Here is an 18,082-nt window from a genome sequence, read left to right on the forward strand (position 1 = left end):
CACTGTCAATATTAAAAAACAAGGCAATGTGCCTGCAAGACTGCACTCAGGTAAACAAAATATATTACCCGTGCGCAGCAGCTAACCTGCCTGCGAGCCTTCGCTCAGGTCACATTTACCCAGGTGCGGCTGAAGCCCGCGAAAATGGCATCTATTGTTGCGGACAGTTTAGTATTTTTAAAATACCGTTACTATGTCAAACATGCTCAAAACCTTCTGACACACTCTCCTAAACATCTCCAACATCATATCTAATTCACACAAGTTAACATCGATCATTTTCATTATGTACTGACCTGTAGAAAACAGAAAAGTGGAGCAGCAATAATTATACACAGGATCCGGTTGATCGTCTGGATTGCTTCTGAGGAGGGGGCGGAAGTGTCCCCCCTAAGGTAACCCAGATGTCACCGTTCACCTGCCAAAGGTTCCACCTTAGTGCTACTTACTCGTACTGCTTCTCAAACAGTACAGATAAACCATAAAATGATATGAATGTCACCAAAATAAATACAGATAATGTTCAGTTTCAAATTCACTATTGTTTTGTTTTAAGATTAAAAGTTTTAAAAAAGAAAGAAATGTTCAAATAGTAGATGAATATTCAAGAGGTCTTTAAAAACATCACACTGATCATCAAAAGTTCATAAAATGCTCATGAATATTCCAAAATATTCTGAACTTGCCACAATCATCCAAAATTCATGAAATGCTCATAGTCATGAAAAGTTCATGAAATACTCATGCACACTTTTTGGGGTTTTAATTATAATGTTGTGATTGGCTGGATCATGAAAAGTTCATAAATTGCTCATAAAAGTCTGTCATGAGCAAAACAGGAACTTTATATGAATGAACAATGTTCATAAACATTTCATGAACTGCTCTTTAAAATGGTTCATGAGCATTTTAAGAATTTTGGTTCATGAACATGACAAGTGAACATATAATGAGTTGTTCATGAATGTTTCATGAGTGCTCATGAACAGCTCATAAAGTCATGAACTCCATCTCGCAGGGGCTCCAGTACTGGCTCTCCGGCCGTCGCCAGCCCCCCGTGTCCTGTCGGCGTACCGGCCGACTCCAGCTCCTCGTCTCCTGTTGGCTCTCCGGCCGATGCCAACTCCCCGTGTCCTGTCGGCGTACCGGCCGACTCAAGTCCCTTCTTCATCGTGGGTCCTGCCGTCTCGAGTCCCCTCTCGAGTCCCCTCTCAAGTCCCGTCTCGAGTCCCTTTTCAAGTCTCCGCCGGCTATGAACTCTGTCCTGCCGGGTGTCCCACCGACACCAGATCCTATTCCGCCGGTGGTCCAGTCGGCCACGAACCCGGTCCGTCCTTGTGCCCAGCTCCCTGACTATGCCCACCGCGGCCTTAGCCACTTCCCGGCCTCTGCCGTGCCCCCGGGCCGGCCGGCCAAGACCGACTCCTGTTCCTCTGCCTTGCCCCCGGGCCGTCCGCCCGAGACCGACTCCTGGTCCTCTGCCGTGCCTCCGGGCTGTCAGCCCAAACCCGTCCTCCGGACCCCCTCCACCCACCCTTTTGGAAGTGTTGGACTTGATGTGGACGTCTTGAATCCGTCCCTTGGGGGGGGGGGGGGGGGGGGTTCTGTCACTATGTCACCATTTTAGTTGTGTCTGTCTTGTCATGGGTTTTATTTTGCAATTCTGTTCTCCCTGTGTCTTGTCTGTCTTTCCTGTCTCCCTCATACTTGCCAACCTTGAGACCTCAGAAATTGGGAGCATTTCAAAACAACCGCGGGGGGGGGGGGGTGTTAGTGGATCGCCGGAGCTGTATTAGATTAACATTAACATGCTTATTGTAGTTGTAAGTGCACTGCCTTGCGGCCTGTAGCACCATCCTTGATGGAGCATATGTGTGAGCTGGACCTGTCTTTTTCAGGAAAGGAGTGAGCAGAGGGTCGAGTTGTCAATTCTTGTTCTGTTTTCTGTGACTATCTGCCTCAGACTTTCAGTTGCGCACGCTACTAAAGAGACGCGCTACCATGGAAACCAAACAATGATGTAGCTGTATTAAAGTCCGAGTGGAAACAGTCCTGAATAAATCTGATTTTGTCAGAAATCGGGAGAAATGCGGGAGAAATATGACCCCGGGAGGAAACCGGGAGAGGGCAATCAAATCGGGAGACTCCCGCACAAATCGGGAGGGTTGGCAAGTATGGTCTCCCTCCATGTTGGTCATGGTCAGTTTGTGTTTACCTCGTGCTACCTGTTTATTTCATGTCATGTTTTTTCAGTCATCAGTTTTTTTAAATAAAGCTTGCCTTTTGTTCCTTGACTTTTTTTTGTCTTTTTTATTCTGCATTTGGGTCCTACCTTTTCCACGAATCTTGACACTCTGGCTACGGGTGTACCTCGTGCAAGGTCATAAAGATAACCCCTATGAAATTATTGGGAATTAGTTTTATGTCATTCAGAGCAGTGAACTAATCTTGATGCCTGCAGTTGGTTGTGTGTCTCTTTTAAAGTGCATTCTGTAATTAATCAAACTTTTTTTTTGTCATGGTGCTCAAATTGGAACGACTGTTAATTTGATTAATAAAGTTAGTAAATAAAGTGAATTAAGTCCGAATCTTCACGAAGACACAACAATCAAGTAACAGCAAAAATAATTACAGATAGCTGGAAAATCAAATATGCAAATGAATCATTTCCTACAGGGAGTATGAAATTGCCATCTGGATCACTGACTGAAGATTCTGATGGTTTTTTTGGCAGGTGGCCAAAGACTTTGGCTGGCATCCTTGCCTTCTTGCCCTGCGCTGCTGCCACCTCTGGCTCGGCCCCCCACCCCTCTGGCAGCGCCGCCCACCCCTCCAGCCAGAGGGGGAAGAAGGCTTGGCGGAGCTGTGACCAAAGTGGACGCTGGGCGGAGGAGGACTACACCCAGTGTCTGTACGCCAGCGAGCTGACCCGCGTGCTGCACGAACTCACACAGGTACTGATTACGTAACTTTTCTGTCACCGCTCCTCACTGTACAGTTTTCGTTGTTCTCGTTTTTTTTTTTTTTTGCTCTTTTACTGCACTGTTAGTATAACGTTGTATTATTATTATGTTTATTGAGCTTTAATCTGTTGCAACTCTAGCGCAGGACTTTCCTTCTGGATAAACAAAGTCTTATTTTAGTTTAAATACACAGAGAGCTCGTGCTCAGATTTATTCACAGAATGTATTCCACACTTGTCCCCCTAATGTCAATGAATTGGTTTAAGCCCCTGTCACACTGTCCCGAAGTTGACACCCGATGGACACACGAATATGGAATTGTGAATTTCGCACGAAGATGGCCCCGAACCACACACGAAGGCTACATTCAAGACATACAACTGCAACGAAAGTAACACAAACAATTATGTTAAAGTACTATGATACTGTACTGATATTTTCAGACTTTGTTCTTTACTTTCTCCGTCTTTATGTAGAAGATATTACGTTTTCTCCGTCATGTTGTTGTTTCCACTGCAACAACAACTTCCTGTCAACTCGCCTTCAAAATAATATATTATATCCTTTTCAGTTTCACAGAACACAAATTGGGTTATTTACATAATATGTTTACATGATTTTGTTGTGCAATAAAACAACCAGATGGACACACGATAAAGGAAATGTTCAAATTCGGCTCTGATCGAAGCAACATAGGGCCATTCGTGAGGGCATCTTAAGCCTTCGTATGACCGCCAGGTGGAGTTTCTCAGGCTCCGGCAGCAACTTCGTGAGCGGTGGCAAAATCTTTGGCATGCCAAAAAATAGCCAAAGGACCTTGTGAAGGTTCATTTTCGTGTTGAATTCGTGTGTCAATTTTGCCCTTCGTAAGGCCATCGTTAGGGCATCTTGTTATCATCGGTGCCATCGGGCATTCGCCCCGATCAGAGTGAGGGCGAATGCACCGATGATAACACGAAGATGACACGACTTGACAAGATGCCCTCACGAGTGCCTTACGAAGTTGCCGCTCACGAAGTTGCTTACCGGAGCCTGAGAAACTCCACTGGCGGTCATATGATGGCTTAAGATGCCCTCACGAATGGCCCGATGTTGCTACGATCACAGCCGAATTTGAACATTTCCTTTATCCAGTGTGCGAACTATACCACGGTCTCCGGGGGAGCCGGGATTTTATTTATTTTTGCGGGGGGGGGGGGGGGGTAAATGCTGATCCGTGCATTAATAGCAACAGCACAGACATAGGCCTATTATAAAGAGAAAATCTGGTGGTGCCACAGGTCTACATTTACATGAAACGTCCCGATGGGTCATGTTCATGTCAACAGATTTCCCGAGCATGTCTGGGCTACGCAAACTTCAATCAACTTGATAATAAATAATCCACGGACCACCAATGTAACGTTTGACTGTTTAATGAAATCAACTTAAAATGACTCAAAAACAGGCTACATTGTTTCACATGGGCTTCATTATGGCTGTAGCCTACATAGAGCCGAACACACGCGATAAGAGCAGCCAGCGGCACCAACCATGAACAATATTAATATTAATAATACAGCTATAGCACAACACAACCCTCTCACTGCCTGGAGAGACGCGACGCCACACACACAACACAACGATTCACATAGCTCTTCAGCCCCCAAGTTAACGTTAGCTGTCAAGTTAGCACTAGCACTGACGTTAGCTCCCTCCTCTCTCGGTTCTGTTGTAGCAGCAGTCACAACGTACGATGTGCTACCACCAGCTACATTCGGTTGGTCTTCTTGATCAGGTTGTTTGGCCGTCTTTTTAAAGAAATTGCCCAAGGTATGTTGTTTTTTTCTTTTCGACATGTCAGCAGCAGCAACAATGCCTGGTAAACATGCAGTGCTAACTAAACGAGTGAGTGGGTAGTGGGTGGAGCTGCGGGCAGCATGCAAGCAGGCGACACTTTTTTCATGAATCATAAACTCTAAATATAATTTTATTTCACTTATTTTACACCTTTGAAAAAAAAACATGCCCAAAATGGAATTTATTTGGTCATCATATCAGTATTTTAGAGAGCTCCCCCCAAATTTCACAAACCATGTTCCCAGGGGAGCTCATGTCACCACTAGGGGAGCTATAGCTCCCCCTGCTCCCCTCCAGTTCGCACCCTGCCTTTATCGTGTGTCCATCGGGTGTCAATTTCGGGACAGTGTGACAGGGGCTTTAAGGAACTCAGACTAGTGATGCACTACTCATTTTTTCATAACCAATAATTCATAATGACCTGCTTTTATAGCAGATACCCAATTTGACTTTCAATTTTTTAAATACTTTCATTACCTTGTTTTAGGCACATCCGAGCGTAAGAAAAACACTGATTTATCAATGTTCATTAAAAAAAAAATTCGAAAATAATCAAAGGCTTTTATTGCAGATAACAAACCTTTTTATTTAGAACAAAACTGTTCTTCCTTTGAAACTCTGTAAATGATCAGCAATGCAGACGGTAATGTTTGGATCTCTAGGTTTATAATTATTCCCTGTTTTTATTGTCTGATTCCAAACCATCTTTAAAGAGGCCCTATAGGGTGCTTTTTGGGGTGTTCCCTTTCCTTTAGTGCGTTATATAGGTTTGTGTGGATGTAAATGTTCTGCACAGGCTAACATGTACTCCTTTCTTAACTTCACTAACAAAGTGACAGGGTATTTCCGACACATCTCTAAGCGGTTGACCAATAACAACAGAGCCGGCCAACTAACAAATCAGAGCAGACTGGGCTCTGGTTTCAGACAGAGGGTGAAAAGAGGTGCTGCAGCACAGGCAGTATGAGAAAAATAAAGAGCTTTTTGAACATTAGAGCATGGAGACATGTCACAGTAGAGGCACAACATACAAATATGAACCTAAAAATGAGGATAGTATATCCTCTTTAAAAAGTGTTAGGGTTACTTGGAGTAATGGAGTGTTCATATCCTGAGCATGTTAAGTCAGTTAAAGCAATTTGGCCTTATATTATCGGCTGCCAATTTAGCGGCCTTAATTCTATATTGGAATAAAACGTAATGCTAAACATTTTCCATCACCTCCAATCATAGATCGCCGCTGATATACAGTATATCGTGCGATCCTAACTCATACTTTGATTACATATTCCTGGAATACAGATACAAACATCTCCACTGGCTCTTGGGTAGCCTGCAGGTATTTGAAGAACTGTACATGTAAGCCTTTATATACATAATACAAAGTGACTGACGATAAGCTGTTTCATCCTACATTACACACAGGATTACTGTACCACATTCAAGTTCAAAACGACATGCATGACATGAAACAGCATTACTGTGATGTATTATTTATTAAATGTTGTCAGAGCTACTTCATGTGATGTCTTTGTTGAATTGCACTGATGGACTAAATACTGATGTATGTTTTATTTGATTCCAGATAACTGTGAATACCACCAATGCTCAGCCCTTGGGCCAGCAGTTAGTGGCCTTCACCAGCAGGGCAGCACACTTCACTGATGTCATGGACGTCATCTTCGTCACTCACCTGGTGGAGAGGTTGACGAGGCTGGTGGAGAAACGTAAAGATGTGAGTGAACACACAGAGGGACGCCACAGGCAGTTTGCTACGTGAAGTGGGATCTAAGCATCAGATCCAGACGTGAACATTTGAAAAACTGTTTATTTTGAAGCATCGTGTGTACTACTTCGCTGGTATTGTTTCCCGCTTCTCTTACATGTGCTTTTTCACAGCTCGCTGAAATAAATAATTTGCCTTAAAAAGCTCCAACTGACCCTACGTTAAACCCCTCCCCCTTGGCTCCTGTTGCCAAGACTGTCAATGTTTCCCTCCACATGTAAAATATATATAAGTATTGATGGCAAATTTCTAAATATAATAATTCTGAAATGCGAGCCAGGACAGAAGGACTAAACTTACAGTATACTTTGTTGAGTATTGTGAATAAAGAAGCCATTTTATGAAGCGAAACATTTGACCCGTCAATGCAAGCGCCAGAAACCAGTTGAAGGACAAGCATACAGGAACAGTAATATCATTGCAGCCAGGTACTTCAATATATATATTCTTTAATTTTGACTCAGTTTGGTTATTACTCCCTTCCATTAGCCTAAAAAAAACTAAATTATTACAAAAACGAAAGGAATATTTTCCAGTTGTTTGTGTGCAAAAACAATGAAGATTAATATTTCTAACAAAAAGGGAAGTGCAGGTATATTCACTTCAAGAAAGTCATACCATTGTAAGTGCTGGTGAAATAGTTACAGGGACTTAACTAACCTTTAAACTTGGCAGCTTAATTTTTGAGCTGCAGATGGTTTTGTAAATAAAAAACCTACTAACAATCCTATTAATAACAAAGTGAGGGTTTTCATACACATACAGTAAGGAAAGCGTAGACAAATTGCATCAATGACGTTGACAAATCAACATTTTATTCCCGAAGTAGCTCGGAAGAAGACAAATTAAGAGATTCTAGCAAGTATACTTACAGAAATCAAGGACTTTAGACAAGATACAAGAACTAACAGAACAAAAACAGGAATTGTACAGAGGAAGCTGAGGGACGAATCGATGAAGCAGAAACTGCAATACAGGCAGCGTTAATGCAACTGATTGACCAGGAAGGACGGCCCATTAGAGGTAACACTCCGATTTTACCTGGAGAGTCAGCACAAACTAACATCTCAATTTTCCTAGAATGTTTACTGAAGGATTGGACAGTGGTTGTCCTAGGGATGGGTTTAATGAAGGTCAACAGAGCAAACAGAAAAGGACTCTTCATTGAATCTGAGCCGCAGACAGCATGATCTGCCCCAAACAGACATGGCAGTGCGCTGTCTCCTGGCTTCAACCCTTTAATCGATTCCAGACAGCTTAACTTTTCACCTTGCGCACTTCCCTCTCGCCCATGCTGGCGTTGGACATGAATGGCAATGATGGTTATAAAGATGCATCTGTTTTTGAGCAAGCTGTGTTGTACCTTAAGCGAACCTCTCCTCTGTCTGTGGCCAGCGGCAATCGGAGGGCCTTACGTCTCACTGAAGGTCAGAATGTAGGGAGGGAATGGTGTTGAGCTTACTCAGTGGAAATAATCAATATTAGCTCTCACTGGTCCAATTATTCATTATAGGTCGCCCCGGGAGGAGGTATTATTAGGAGATACTTCCATTTTATCATTCTTAAGACAATGCTGATGAGACCACCCTCATTCATCCAGTCAATTGAAGCAACAATGAAAAGTACAGTACGTAACTAGCGAGCTGCCGTCCCAAGGAAGTGATTATGCCCCATTGGAGCTGCTAATCTAAATTAAATCTCCCTATAATGAATGAAGCCACCATTGCCTCCCCCACAATTCTGACTGTAGATTATAAATGTGCCTGTTGTTGCGGATATGATTGATGTGCATGATGAGTCTACTGCAAGTGTGTTTTGGCTTCTTACAATTTGTCTAGTTTTGCATACAAGTGTGCCTCTGTGTCTGCAGCTGGGGGACTATATATCAGACATCGCCAGTAACATGATGCTGGTGGAGGAGCACGTCCTGTGGATGGCCCAGAATGAGGCCAGAGCGTGCACTCGCATCGTCCAGTGCGTGGAGCGCATCGCCGACCTGTCGCTGACCGGAGACAATCAGGTCATTTCCAAGGTACGGCCTGACTTTCAAACACCCAAAAACATCGGAAAGACTCAGTCAAGGCTAAAGTTGTTAATCTGATTAAATTGCCCAAAGCCTTACCTTTTTTCTTTCTCCGTAGAATAATGACAAGTTAATTTGGCTCGAGCTGATAGCCAGAAGAATGCATGAGATTAATTGCTTCTTTTGCTGTCACTTGGTATAAAAGCATCTTCTTGACCCTCTTTTCATGTTTGTTGCTAGCTCCTTACTTTGGTGTTCATGGTCAAATCTGACAGGCCTATTTTAACTGCTTTTTAATGCTGTCAAAATTATCGCGTTAACGGCGGTAATTATTTTTTTGAATTAATTGCGTTAAAAATATTTAACGCATTTAACGCATGTGCAGAATGGCCCGCCCCATACATCCCACCAGTGGCAGCGCCAGGGTATGGCTGGGGTAGGCTACAGCCATACCAAGAAATGGCTTAGCCCCACCATGAAAAATGATGTTAAAGTAAGCAAAATAAAGTCCGCCAACTCGCGCCGAGAATTGCACAGACAGCAGTCAGTAAGATTGATTTCAGTAGCCACTTGTCTGGAAATACCGAAGACCAGAAATGGTTTTGAAAACTTTTGTCACGTAGTGATCGTCTTCTCAATAGAACATCTTTGATAATGTCTTCTGGCCAATCAGAATCAAGATAACGGCGTGGTGTTGTTGCAGGAAGTTCCGACGGAGAATAATTTTGCTGTAGTACAGGGGTGCACATAACTGGTACGCAGGTTATGTGCGTAATCTGAAATGCGTACCATCACTTGTGTCACAAAGCGCATTTGCGTACCGACGTATTTGTGAAGCTTTTCCAGAAGGCGGTTAGATTTAAGACCCCACGGTTTGATGATTGATAGGTGTGTGGGCTGTCTTTCATGTTGACACACAGAAAAATGTTATAATAAACATAGATACTCTATGTTAAATGGATATATCCGCCTTCTTTCATTTATCTTTCCATTCCAACAACAATATACATAAAGAAATGGCATATTTTGGACATAGTTCGAATGGTGATTAATCATGATTAATTAATTTTTAAACTGTGATTAATCTGATTAAAAATGATAATCGTTTGACAGCCCTACTGCTTTTACATTAACTCAAAAACCATTAATCATCACCAAAATGACATTTAAGCTGTAAACAATGTCTCAAAATACTGGTTCGCATGAATAACTGCAGTGAATATACAAAGAATAGACACTGAACATATATTCAAAAATGCACATGGTTGTACTGTATGGTGTCCTATCTGATGGATGAACATAATCTAGGGTTAGCCATTCATTTCCTATGGTGGCCATTTTTCACCAGGAACATCAGAGGTGTCACAAAGTGGACTAAACCACTAAATACTCCATGAAAGTGGTGATCAGTATTGCACATATTCAAATGCCTACTGTGAGGATATCAGAAGGCATTGAGGCAATCAAATATAAAACACAATATGTATGACTGATGAAAGTAGTGAATCGAACATGAAAGGAGAAAATGACTAATTTAGAAATCTCTTACACCACCCTCCAACCCTTCCCCCCTTTCTGCCAAATGTGTGGTCCCCTTAGGTTTCAGCTAACATAGCTCTGGAGGCCTTTCTGATCCGACCGTCCAACTTCCTCGGTCTGTCCTGTACTGCACTTCAGCGCCCCCCCCCCCTCATCTGCCACCTCGCCCCTCGCTGACGGCCACTCCCACTCCGACCAGGACAAGATCAGAGAGGGTGACGCCGCGGGGGAGTCGTTGCTCAACTTCAAATGCCACACCGTCAACAACAGCGCTTCACCAGCCAGTCAGCTCAGCAAGGTAAGGCACAAGTTAGTGCCCCCCCCGTTTTTTATTTGGGTTTGTTGTCAAAGATCCACCAACTCCAACCTGTGGTCCGGAAGCCCTGCTTTGCCATTGCTTCCTACTTATTTCCAATGGTCTTTTTTTTATTGAAGCCATACTTTTGACACTTGCAAACATAATAGGGAGAAAGATGTTCTAAAAGAGGAGAGGCACATATGAAAACAGCTTGTCCAGCAGCTTGTGGGCACAGTAAAGTGAAGTTTAAGCTACGTGGGAAGGGGTTACCACCCTTAAGTCTGTTGTTGGCTATTTGTCTCAGGAAAATGACATCTTATTTGGCGCTGTTGGCACGCCATAGATCAGCCGCTCATAGGTGGCATTTTAGCGGGGGTGGAGCCTGCAAATAAGAGGGTACTTTGGGAGTGGGTGAATGCGGGGCCACTCGCCTGTGATGAATACGATGGCTTTGCGGGACAAGGTAAGATGCAAGTTAGTGGGAAACATTTGTAAAATATGCTTATCCAGCGTTACGTTTGTCTCTGTTGGCGAGATGCACCAAATCCAGCTTCTCTTTCTCATTCCCAGAGGTATTTTTTTAAGGGCATACATTTTATTATTTTTGACGCTTTGTTCGAATGCAGGACTGTGAGAAAAGATGTTATAAAAGAGGATAAACTAAATATAAGAATGTGAGAACAGCTTGTCCAGCAGCTCGTGGGCACCATCAAATGAATTATCAGACACACAGTTGAAGCACGTGGGAAGGGGTTACCACCTGCCCTTAGGTCAGTTGTTGACTATTTGTCTCAGGAAAATGACACCTTATTTGGCGCTGTTGGCACGCCATAGCTCAGCTGCTGATTGGTGGCGTTTTAGCGGCGACTGGGCCTGAAAATAGGAGGGTACTTTGGGAGTGGGTGAGTGCGGGGCCACTCCCGTGTGATGAATACGATGGCCTTGCGTCCCTGTCACTTTAAACAGCTGTGGCCCCGGCATGGCTCCTGTTTTTTTAGCCGTCCCAAATGCCAAATACCACTTCAACACGGGCACTCTGCAGAGGGTGGGCTAAACATTCACCTCCCCTGGCACTGAAGTGGCACATTTGTGTAATGTTTGAACAGTTTGCACCCTCTGGCTATTCACTCCGCCAATGTTTTCATTAGTGTGCACGTGAGTCTGTTTGTCACTGTGCATCAGCAGGAGAACTTGAATGTGTGTTTGTCTTTTTGTCTTCATGCTTTCTTCACTTCCCTCGTCTTCCTCTTCTCTGGGAGACAGTGTCAAGTGTTGGCGGTATTCCCAGCAATTACAACACTTAGTTATAGTTCCAGGCTGTTTGGAAGCATGCATGTGTGTGTGTGTGTGTGTGTGTGTGTGTGTGTGTGTGTGTGTGTGTGTGTGTGTGTGTGTGTGTGTGTGTGTGTGTGTGTGTGTGTGTGTGTGTGTGTGTGTGTGTGTGTGTGTGTGTGTGTGTGTGTGTGTGTGTGTGTGTGTGTGTGTGTGTGTGTGTGTGTGTGCGTGTGTGTGTACAGGTGTCTGGAAGCTGAGGTAAATCAGCTGTATCATATGAGGGACAACACTGCAGTTTGAATCACAATATGATGATTTCCAGATGGACTCGGAGGCAAATGTAGCAAAACATCTATTTTTACTACAGCACTGAGAATGTGTATTCATGCCTACGCTTTATAGGTTTAACAAGTTATAATTTTTAGTAGATTTACTCAATTACATACTTTTGAGGTCATTGTAGCTCAATTGAGTGTTTCCAATTGTTTATACTGTATATATATATTTATTTTTTAAGTTTTGCACATATTGCAAAAACAGGTGAAGTCACTTCTCCCCTCCTCCCCTGGTACCCTTACCGCTCTCTCCCTCCCTCCCTCCCACACTCCCACAAACCTTAAATGGCATAGACACTAATTTGGACAGACGGACTGAAGCTAAGGCAGTCAGACAAACTGATAGACAGGTAAGTGATGGGGCAACTGGAGCAAAAGACAGGGGGAAAGTAAAGGTGGTGCAGGATATATATTTATAAAAACACAATAACAATGACTTATAATATATATATACTTACCTGGCCATACATATATACAAATATAATAATACAGATAATATTTTTTATATATATACAACTTGGGCTAGTTTTAGATTGTGGGTGCTCTGGTGGGTTAGGGGGGTGGGGTGGCAAGAGGATTACAAATATTCAATATAAATTAGACTCCATAATTGCTTACTTGAACATTGCTTAAATTTGACTTAGAGAATACACATGTATTATAGAGTTGTGTATACACGATTGATTTACAGTAAGGCTGTGATGGGGATTACTTCTGTGTTATTGCCAAAAGCTTGTGAGGAGAAATCATAATAATATTGGAACAATAAAGGCTAAATCCATATTGTATCTCCATTAAGTGAGTCTGGGTTTAACATGGCACATTTACTAATAACATAACGTTAATCAAGAACCCAATTCACAGCAGGTCACAACTGCTTGTAGGTGGCAAGATAATTACACATATTACATTTCAATTAGACTATACTTGAATATTGCCTTAGTGTGACTAACAGAATACATGTATAAACATAATTACCCAAGTGGAAGATGCGTTACGAGAGTCATATTGCAGGATCATTCTACACAGTAAGGAGTAGCATTTAACTAAATGTTATTATCTTCTTGCTGTGCTTAGATTTGGCAAATGTTCTACATTTTTGAATTTTTTTCTGAAAGTTCAGCCACTTTTTTGTTGGAACGCTTTTTAAGACTCGATATATCTGGGTAGTTTTTCGAAAGGTCAGTTTGTGAGAGTAAAATGAAGAAGTGTATAATACTGCTTCCACCTCTTTTAGCATGCAGAATGAACAAAGCTTGTTCTCCCCGGGCGGTTCACACTCTCACACCTACGAGCCACCGAGTTTCCACATCTTCGCTCCTCTGGAACGGCGGGGGGGTGATGAGCCCTGCTTGAGAGTTCTTTAATGGTAATTGTTAAGGGACAAGAAAGCAACTTCAACAGCTTATAAAAGGCTCCTAATCTAATTCAAGGTATAACCTGCAACAATATATTTCTTTTTCCACATGTGGGAAAGCCACTTACTGATAATATGGGAACATCTCCCAGGCTAAGTAATTAGGCATATTCTCTTGGAGCCAGTCTCAAGCACAAACAAAAATGGTGAACACACACAAATTTAATTTTATGATGTTTCATTTCTAGTACAAAGAAAATGTGTTGACTAATATTGAAAATACATCATGATGTTTGACAATTTTCGATATTTTTCGAAGCTTTCATATATTTTTTTTCAAAATTTTAACTTTTGAATGTCATCTTTTGGAATTTCAAAAAGAGAGTAGAAAGATTTGACATTTTATGTTCATTTTCAGGTTCATATTTGTATTTTGTGCCTCTTCTGTGACATGTCTCCATGCTTTACTGTTCAGAATCTCTTTGGGATTTTAGCCAAAGACAAAAGAGAAAACTCAAAAAGCATAATAGGGCACATTTTAAACATTAAACATGTTAATACGTAATGTGCAAACTCTGATGCAGCGCACAATTACAGTAAACACATTTTTTTATGTTCTCAATGCTCAAAGCATTAAGTGCCAGTGTTGCCATGACAATAAGAACTAGAAATGCATTTCCTGCTGAAAATGCGTGTGAATGCTGTAAACTGTGTACATTTGTTGCTGAATTTAGCTGAAAATGCAGAAAAATCTGAATATTTTATTAGCTGAATGGTCTCTGTAGCTGCTGTTAGCTACAAAAAACAAGTAAGTGTGTTGCTGAACTTAGCAGAGAAATGCAGAAAGTGAAATGATTTGAATCAAAATTGTTACTGCTCAAATGCATTGCAATTAGTTTTTTTAAAACTTGAAAGTGAAATGTTAAACTGGAAGAGTAGGACAAATAGTGAGGAAGCTTACTATTTAAAAGAAAAGGTTTAAAAAAGGTTTAAACGACTAAATGTATAGCCTCAATGTCCTGAAATAGCTGAATAAGTTAATAGTTGAATGGTTTCTGTAGCTGAAAGTAGGCTGAAGGAGTTAGATAAATGTAAGTAGTAGTGAATGAATGTGTATTAAGAAGAGAAAAGAAAGTAAAAAGGCTTGGAAAAGCAGCAGAATATTTTAACTGCAAACTTTTCGACTAAACCCATGTCACCAATAATGTATAAAATATGTGGAACATGTTGAAGTCTGTAGTAAGTCTCCATCAGACAGAAAATAATAGTCTGAGACAGTCTGTTATAGTCCAGTCTGTTTGTCAGTGTTTGTTTCTGTGCTGAGCACCTAATCATAACACCTGTGTGTGAGCCCAGAGATCAAAGGTTTCCATGGTGACGACGTTATCAAACACCTGTGTGCAGAGATCAAAGGTTACCATGGAGATGATCAGTGAAGGAGAGCCTTTCCATTGATCTGAATGAGACATAAACTTCTTACATTTCTAATCAAAAAACAGTAGCTGCTATCGGTAAAATGTCAACGCGTGAAGCATGTCAAGGACCTTGAGCGTCTGAAGTGTGCTTTTTGTGTACTTTCGGGTCAATAATGTGGCATTTTTGGCAGATTAACTAAATGTGTGCGGCTGGTGCTGTGAGGAAAGATCAGGCAGAAGTTACTATAGGCCTTAATGGAGACATGTTGACAGTTGTTGTCACTTCATGCCCTCAAGAGGCATTTTCTTAAAGTTCTTTGCTTAAAATGGTTTTATTTTTCAAACTAAGAGAGGTTTTCCTACAATTCAAGCATACAATTATGTCCCAGGACTGTAGGGTTTGAGAATTATGGCAGGTTTAAAAAAAAAAAAATTAAGGCAAATTTCAAGCTGTCGTCCGCTGTGACATCACACACTCTAGCCTTAAGGAGCTGTGCAATACACACTAATGTTAAAATCTGAAGAAGGCCTCTTTACCAAGCTCCAAACTAAGTTAAATATCTCAAAAAGTGTAAAAGATATCAAAATTCTGAATAAGACTTTAATAGCTGAATGTCTTGTGATCATTTTAAAGTTGGAATGAAGTCTCTAGCTGAAAGTATGTGGAAGGAATAGGATGTGGTGCACGGTGTAGGTAAAAGAGGATTTGAAGGTTCCTCCCATTGAGTTACATGTTAAAAAAAGAGTTTAAAAAGCTGAATATTTCAAAAAGTATAAAATATTTTTAAAAAGTTGAAAGTTTCCCCATCATGTGCTGAAAAGGCTGAATATTTTGATATTTGAATGGGAGAGCAGGCTGCCTAAACCAGTGTTACGATGCAGAATGAAGGAAAGTTTATTAACCAACAAACGTTTGCAAGTATGTATCCAGTAAAACCACAAAGTGTTTGAACGAACACTAGATGTACATGATTACCAATCAAATCATCTGGATTAAAATGACATGAATAGCCATTATACAGTCAGAATGAAGGTGTTTGAGAGTAGCTATGTTTTTTTCTGCAGGAAGGTGGTATGTAATTTAAGATTAAAAAGTCAATATGGTTGTATAAAAGCAGCACAGAAATGCATAGAAATGCAGATAAAACACACACACACAGACATTATGATAATTATAATTTTTACTTAGTTTCGTAAAAACCCAAATGTATGTGCACAAGCAGTGAAAAGGAACAAGAACTCATATCCTTTACCTAAGTGAACTAAGAAATATGCTAATGTAAAACATACTCCTTTACAAGTAAAAGTCCTACATTCATTAGTAAAAGTACAGTAGGCTTATCAGAAACATTTATTTAAAATATGAAAAGCAAAAGTAGTAACTTGTGAACTAAATAATGTGATATATTATTAATATTGTTGCAGAAAGCAGCATTTTTACAAAGTTTTAAATACAAACTTTTTGTAATATTATATCACTTAAATACAAATAAAAACACTGAACTGAAGTAAAATTACTTCAAAATGTCACTTAAGTACAGTACCTAAGTGAATGTACTTAGTTGTTTTCCACCACTGTGAAAAGTGAGTTATTCATGATATGTTTATATACAAATGTGGTTATCATAGCCAAAGTTAATCAACATATCTATCATACCAGATTGTGATTGTCATTGATTGTATACAAATCAAATTAGAATGTAAATAAAAGTTAAATTGCAGGATCTTGTGTGACATGGACGTAAAAGTATTCATCGACCAGCAGCAGTCGGGTGCCTGAGTGTCATTAACTAGACTTTTTTAAGGAGGGCCTTTAAAGTGATAAACAGGCTAGCTCCTAAAAACCTGACGGCTTCCCATAAACTGGGCTTCTTTTCCAGGCTGTTCCCTCACGCAGCCAACTGACTGTCTGAGTGATCTGCTCTCCTCTCGCTCTGGCAAAAGCTCAGCACCGTTTGGAGCCATTTAGGTCCAACTGGACTGAGACGTACAGCATATGGCCCCGCTGGTCCAACAGCTTGCCAAAAAGTTTTGTAATAAAACACATCCTTACAACATAAGCACCTTACGTCATGCACTCTGTCGCAAAGGTATGTGTCTCCTGATTGATTTTCTGCATTTCCAAACATTCATTTTGTCAGATTACTTAGAAGACGTACGTAAGAAAAATGAATCTTTCTAATCAGCGAATGACCTGGCAGAATCTCAAAGCATTAAGGCATGTAGGCACAGTCAAGACCATAGACTGGAGATATGAAGTGGACGTAGTCACTGTGATTGGTTTGTGGACTGCAGTGTTCGGCATTTTGCCCATCGAGATCTTGTTTCTTTGGGGTCCGAGCTAAGTCCAACTTAATACTTCATTAGATATTTTACAAAAATAAAATGTTACAAGAATCCTGTATTGAAAAACACACTGTGAAAAGTCCTAAAAAATGTTGAAGACTACACTTGAAACTAGTGATTGAATACTTTCATTCCTCAGTAACTTGATGTATTACTGCATAATTAAATCAAGTGAGAAGTAGGGTATTTTTCTTATAGACTTTTCCCACCATCTGACTTCATCCAGTAGTGACCCATTGCTGACATCAGAGAGGATGCAAGTTCTGCACTTTTCAGGTCCTGGTCAAGATGGTCTGTTGAAGTTCAAACCAAGCATCAGAATGGGGAAGACATATATTTGAATGTGGCTTTACTCAAAACTGGTCTGAGTATTTCAGAAACTTTTTATCTACTGGGCTTTCAAGCACAACTATCTCTAGGGCATTGGACCGAACATTTAAGAAATACGCATTCAGCATATGTACAGTATAGGGATGAACGGGGCACCGCCTCCATAACTGTGTCCAGTTCTCTTCATACCTCTGTGATTGGACCACTTGATAATGGCACTAGATGAAAAGTTAAGAGATCAACAAAGTAATTGCACTTCATCCTGAGGGTGTAATTAACATCTGAATGTCATGGAAATAATTGTAATAGTTGCTGAGACATTCCACTCAACACCAGAAGTTTCAACTTCATGAGCCCATAGACGAAGAGTCAGGGCATTGTTGACCCCAGGACTCATCTTCTCTGAATGGGTTTCCGTATCAGATTCCATAGAAAATCATCCCAAATGTGTTTATTTATTTCAGTTGGAAATAGAGTGGTGGACCTACTCAACAGTCCAACCAGTGCATCCCTGGAGCCACATCACTAACAAACCTAAAACCAGTGTCACCATCGTAGCTACAGTAGTAAACGTCC

The 18,082-nt window shown here is 41.1% G+C and overlaps 1 protein-coding gene across 1 annotated transcript in view; it reads left to right on the top strand.

The window, feature by feature from the left end:
- The window catches only part of LOC117459923 (adhesion G protein-coupled receptor A3), a 412,304-nt gene that overhangs the window by 168,337 nt on the left and 225,885 nt on the right, over window positions 1–18,082 (top strand). The window contains 5 exon segments of the mRNA XM_034101091.1: window positions 2,735–2,954; window positions 6,388–6,537; window positions 8,459–8,620; window positions 10,211–10,291; window positions 10,293–10,448. Coding sequence (XP_033956982.1) covers window positions 2,735–2,954; window positions 6,388–6,537; window positions 8,459–8,620; window positions 10,211–10,291; window positions 10,293–10,448 — 769 coding nt within the window.

Source organism: Pseudochaenichthys georgianus, chromosome 15 (genome assembly GCF_902827115.2).
Source record: "Pseudochaenichthys georgianus chromosome 15, fPseGeo1.2, whole genome shotgun sequence".
Lineage (NCBI taxonomy): Eukaryota > Metazoa > Chordata > Actinopteri > Perciformes > Channichthyidae > Pseudochaenichthys > Pseudochaenichthys georgianus.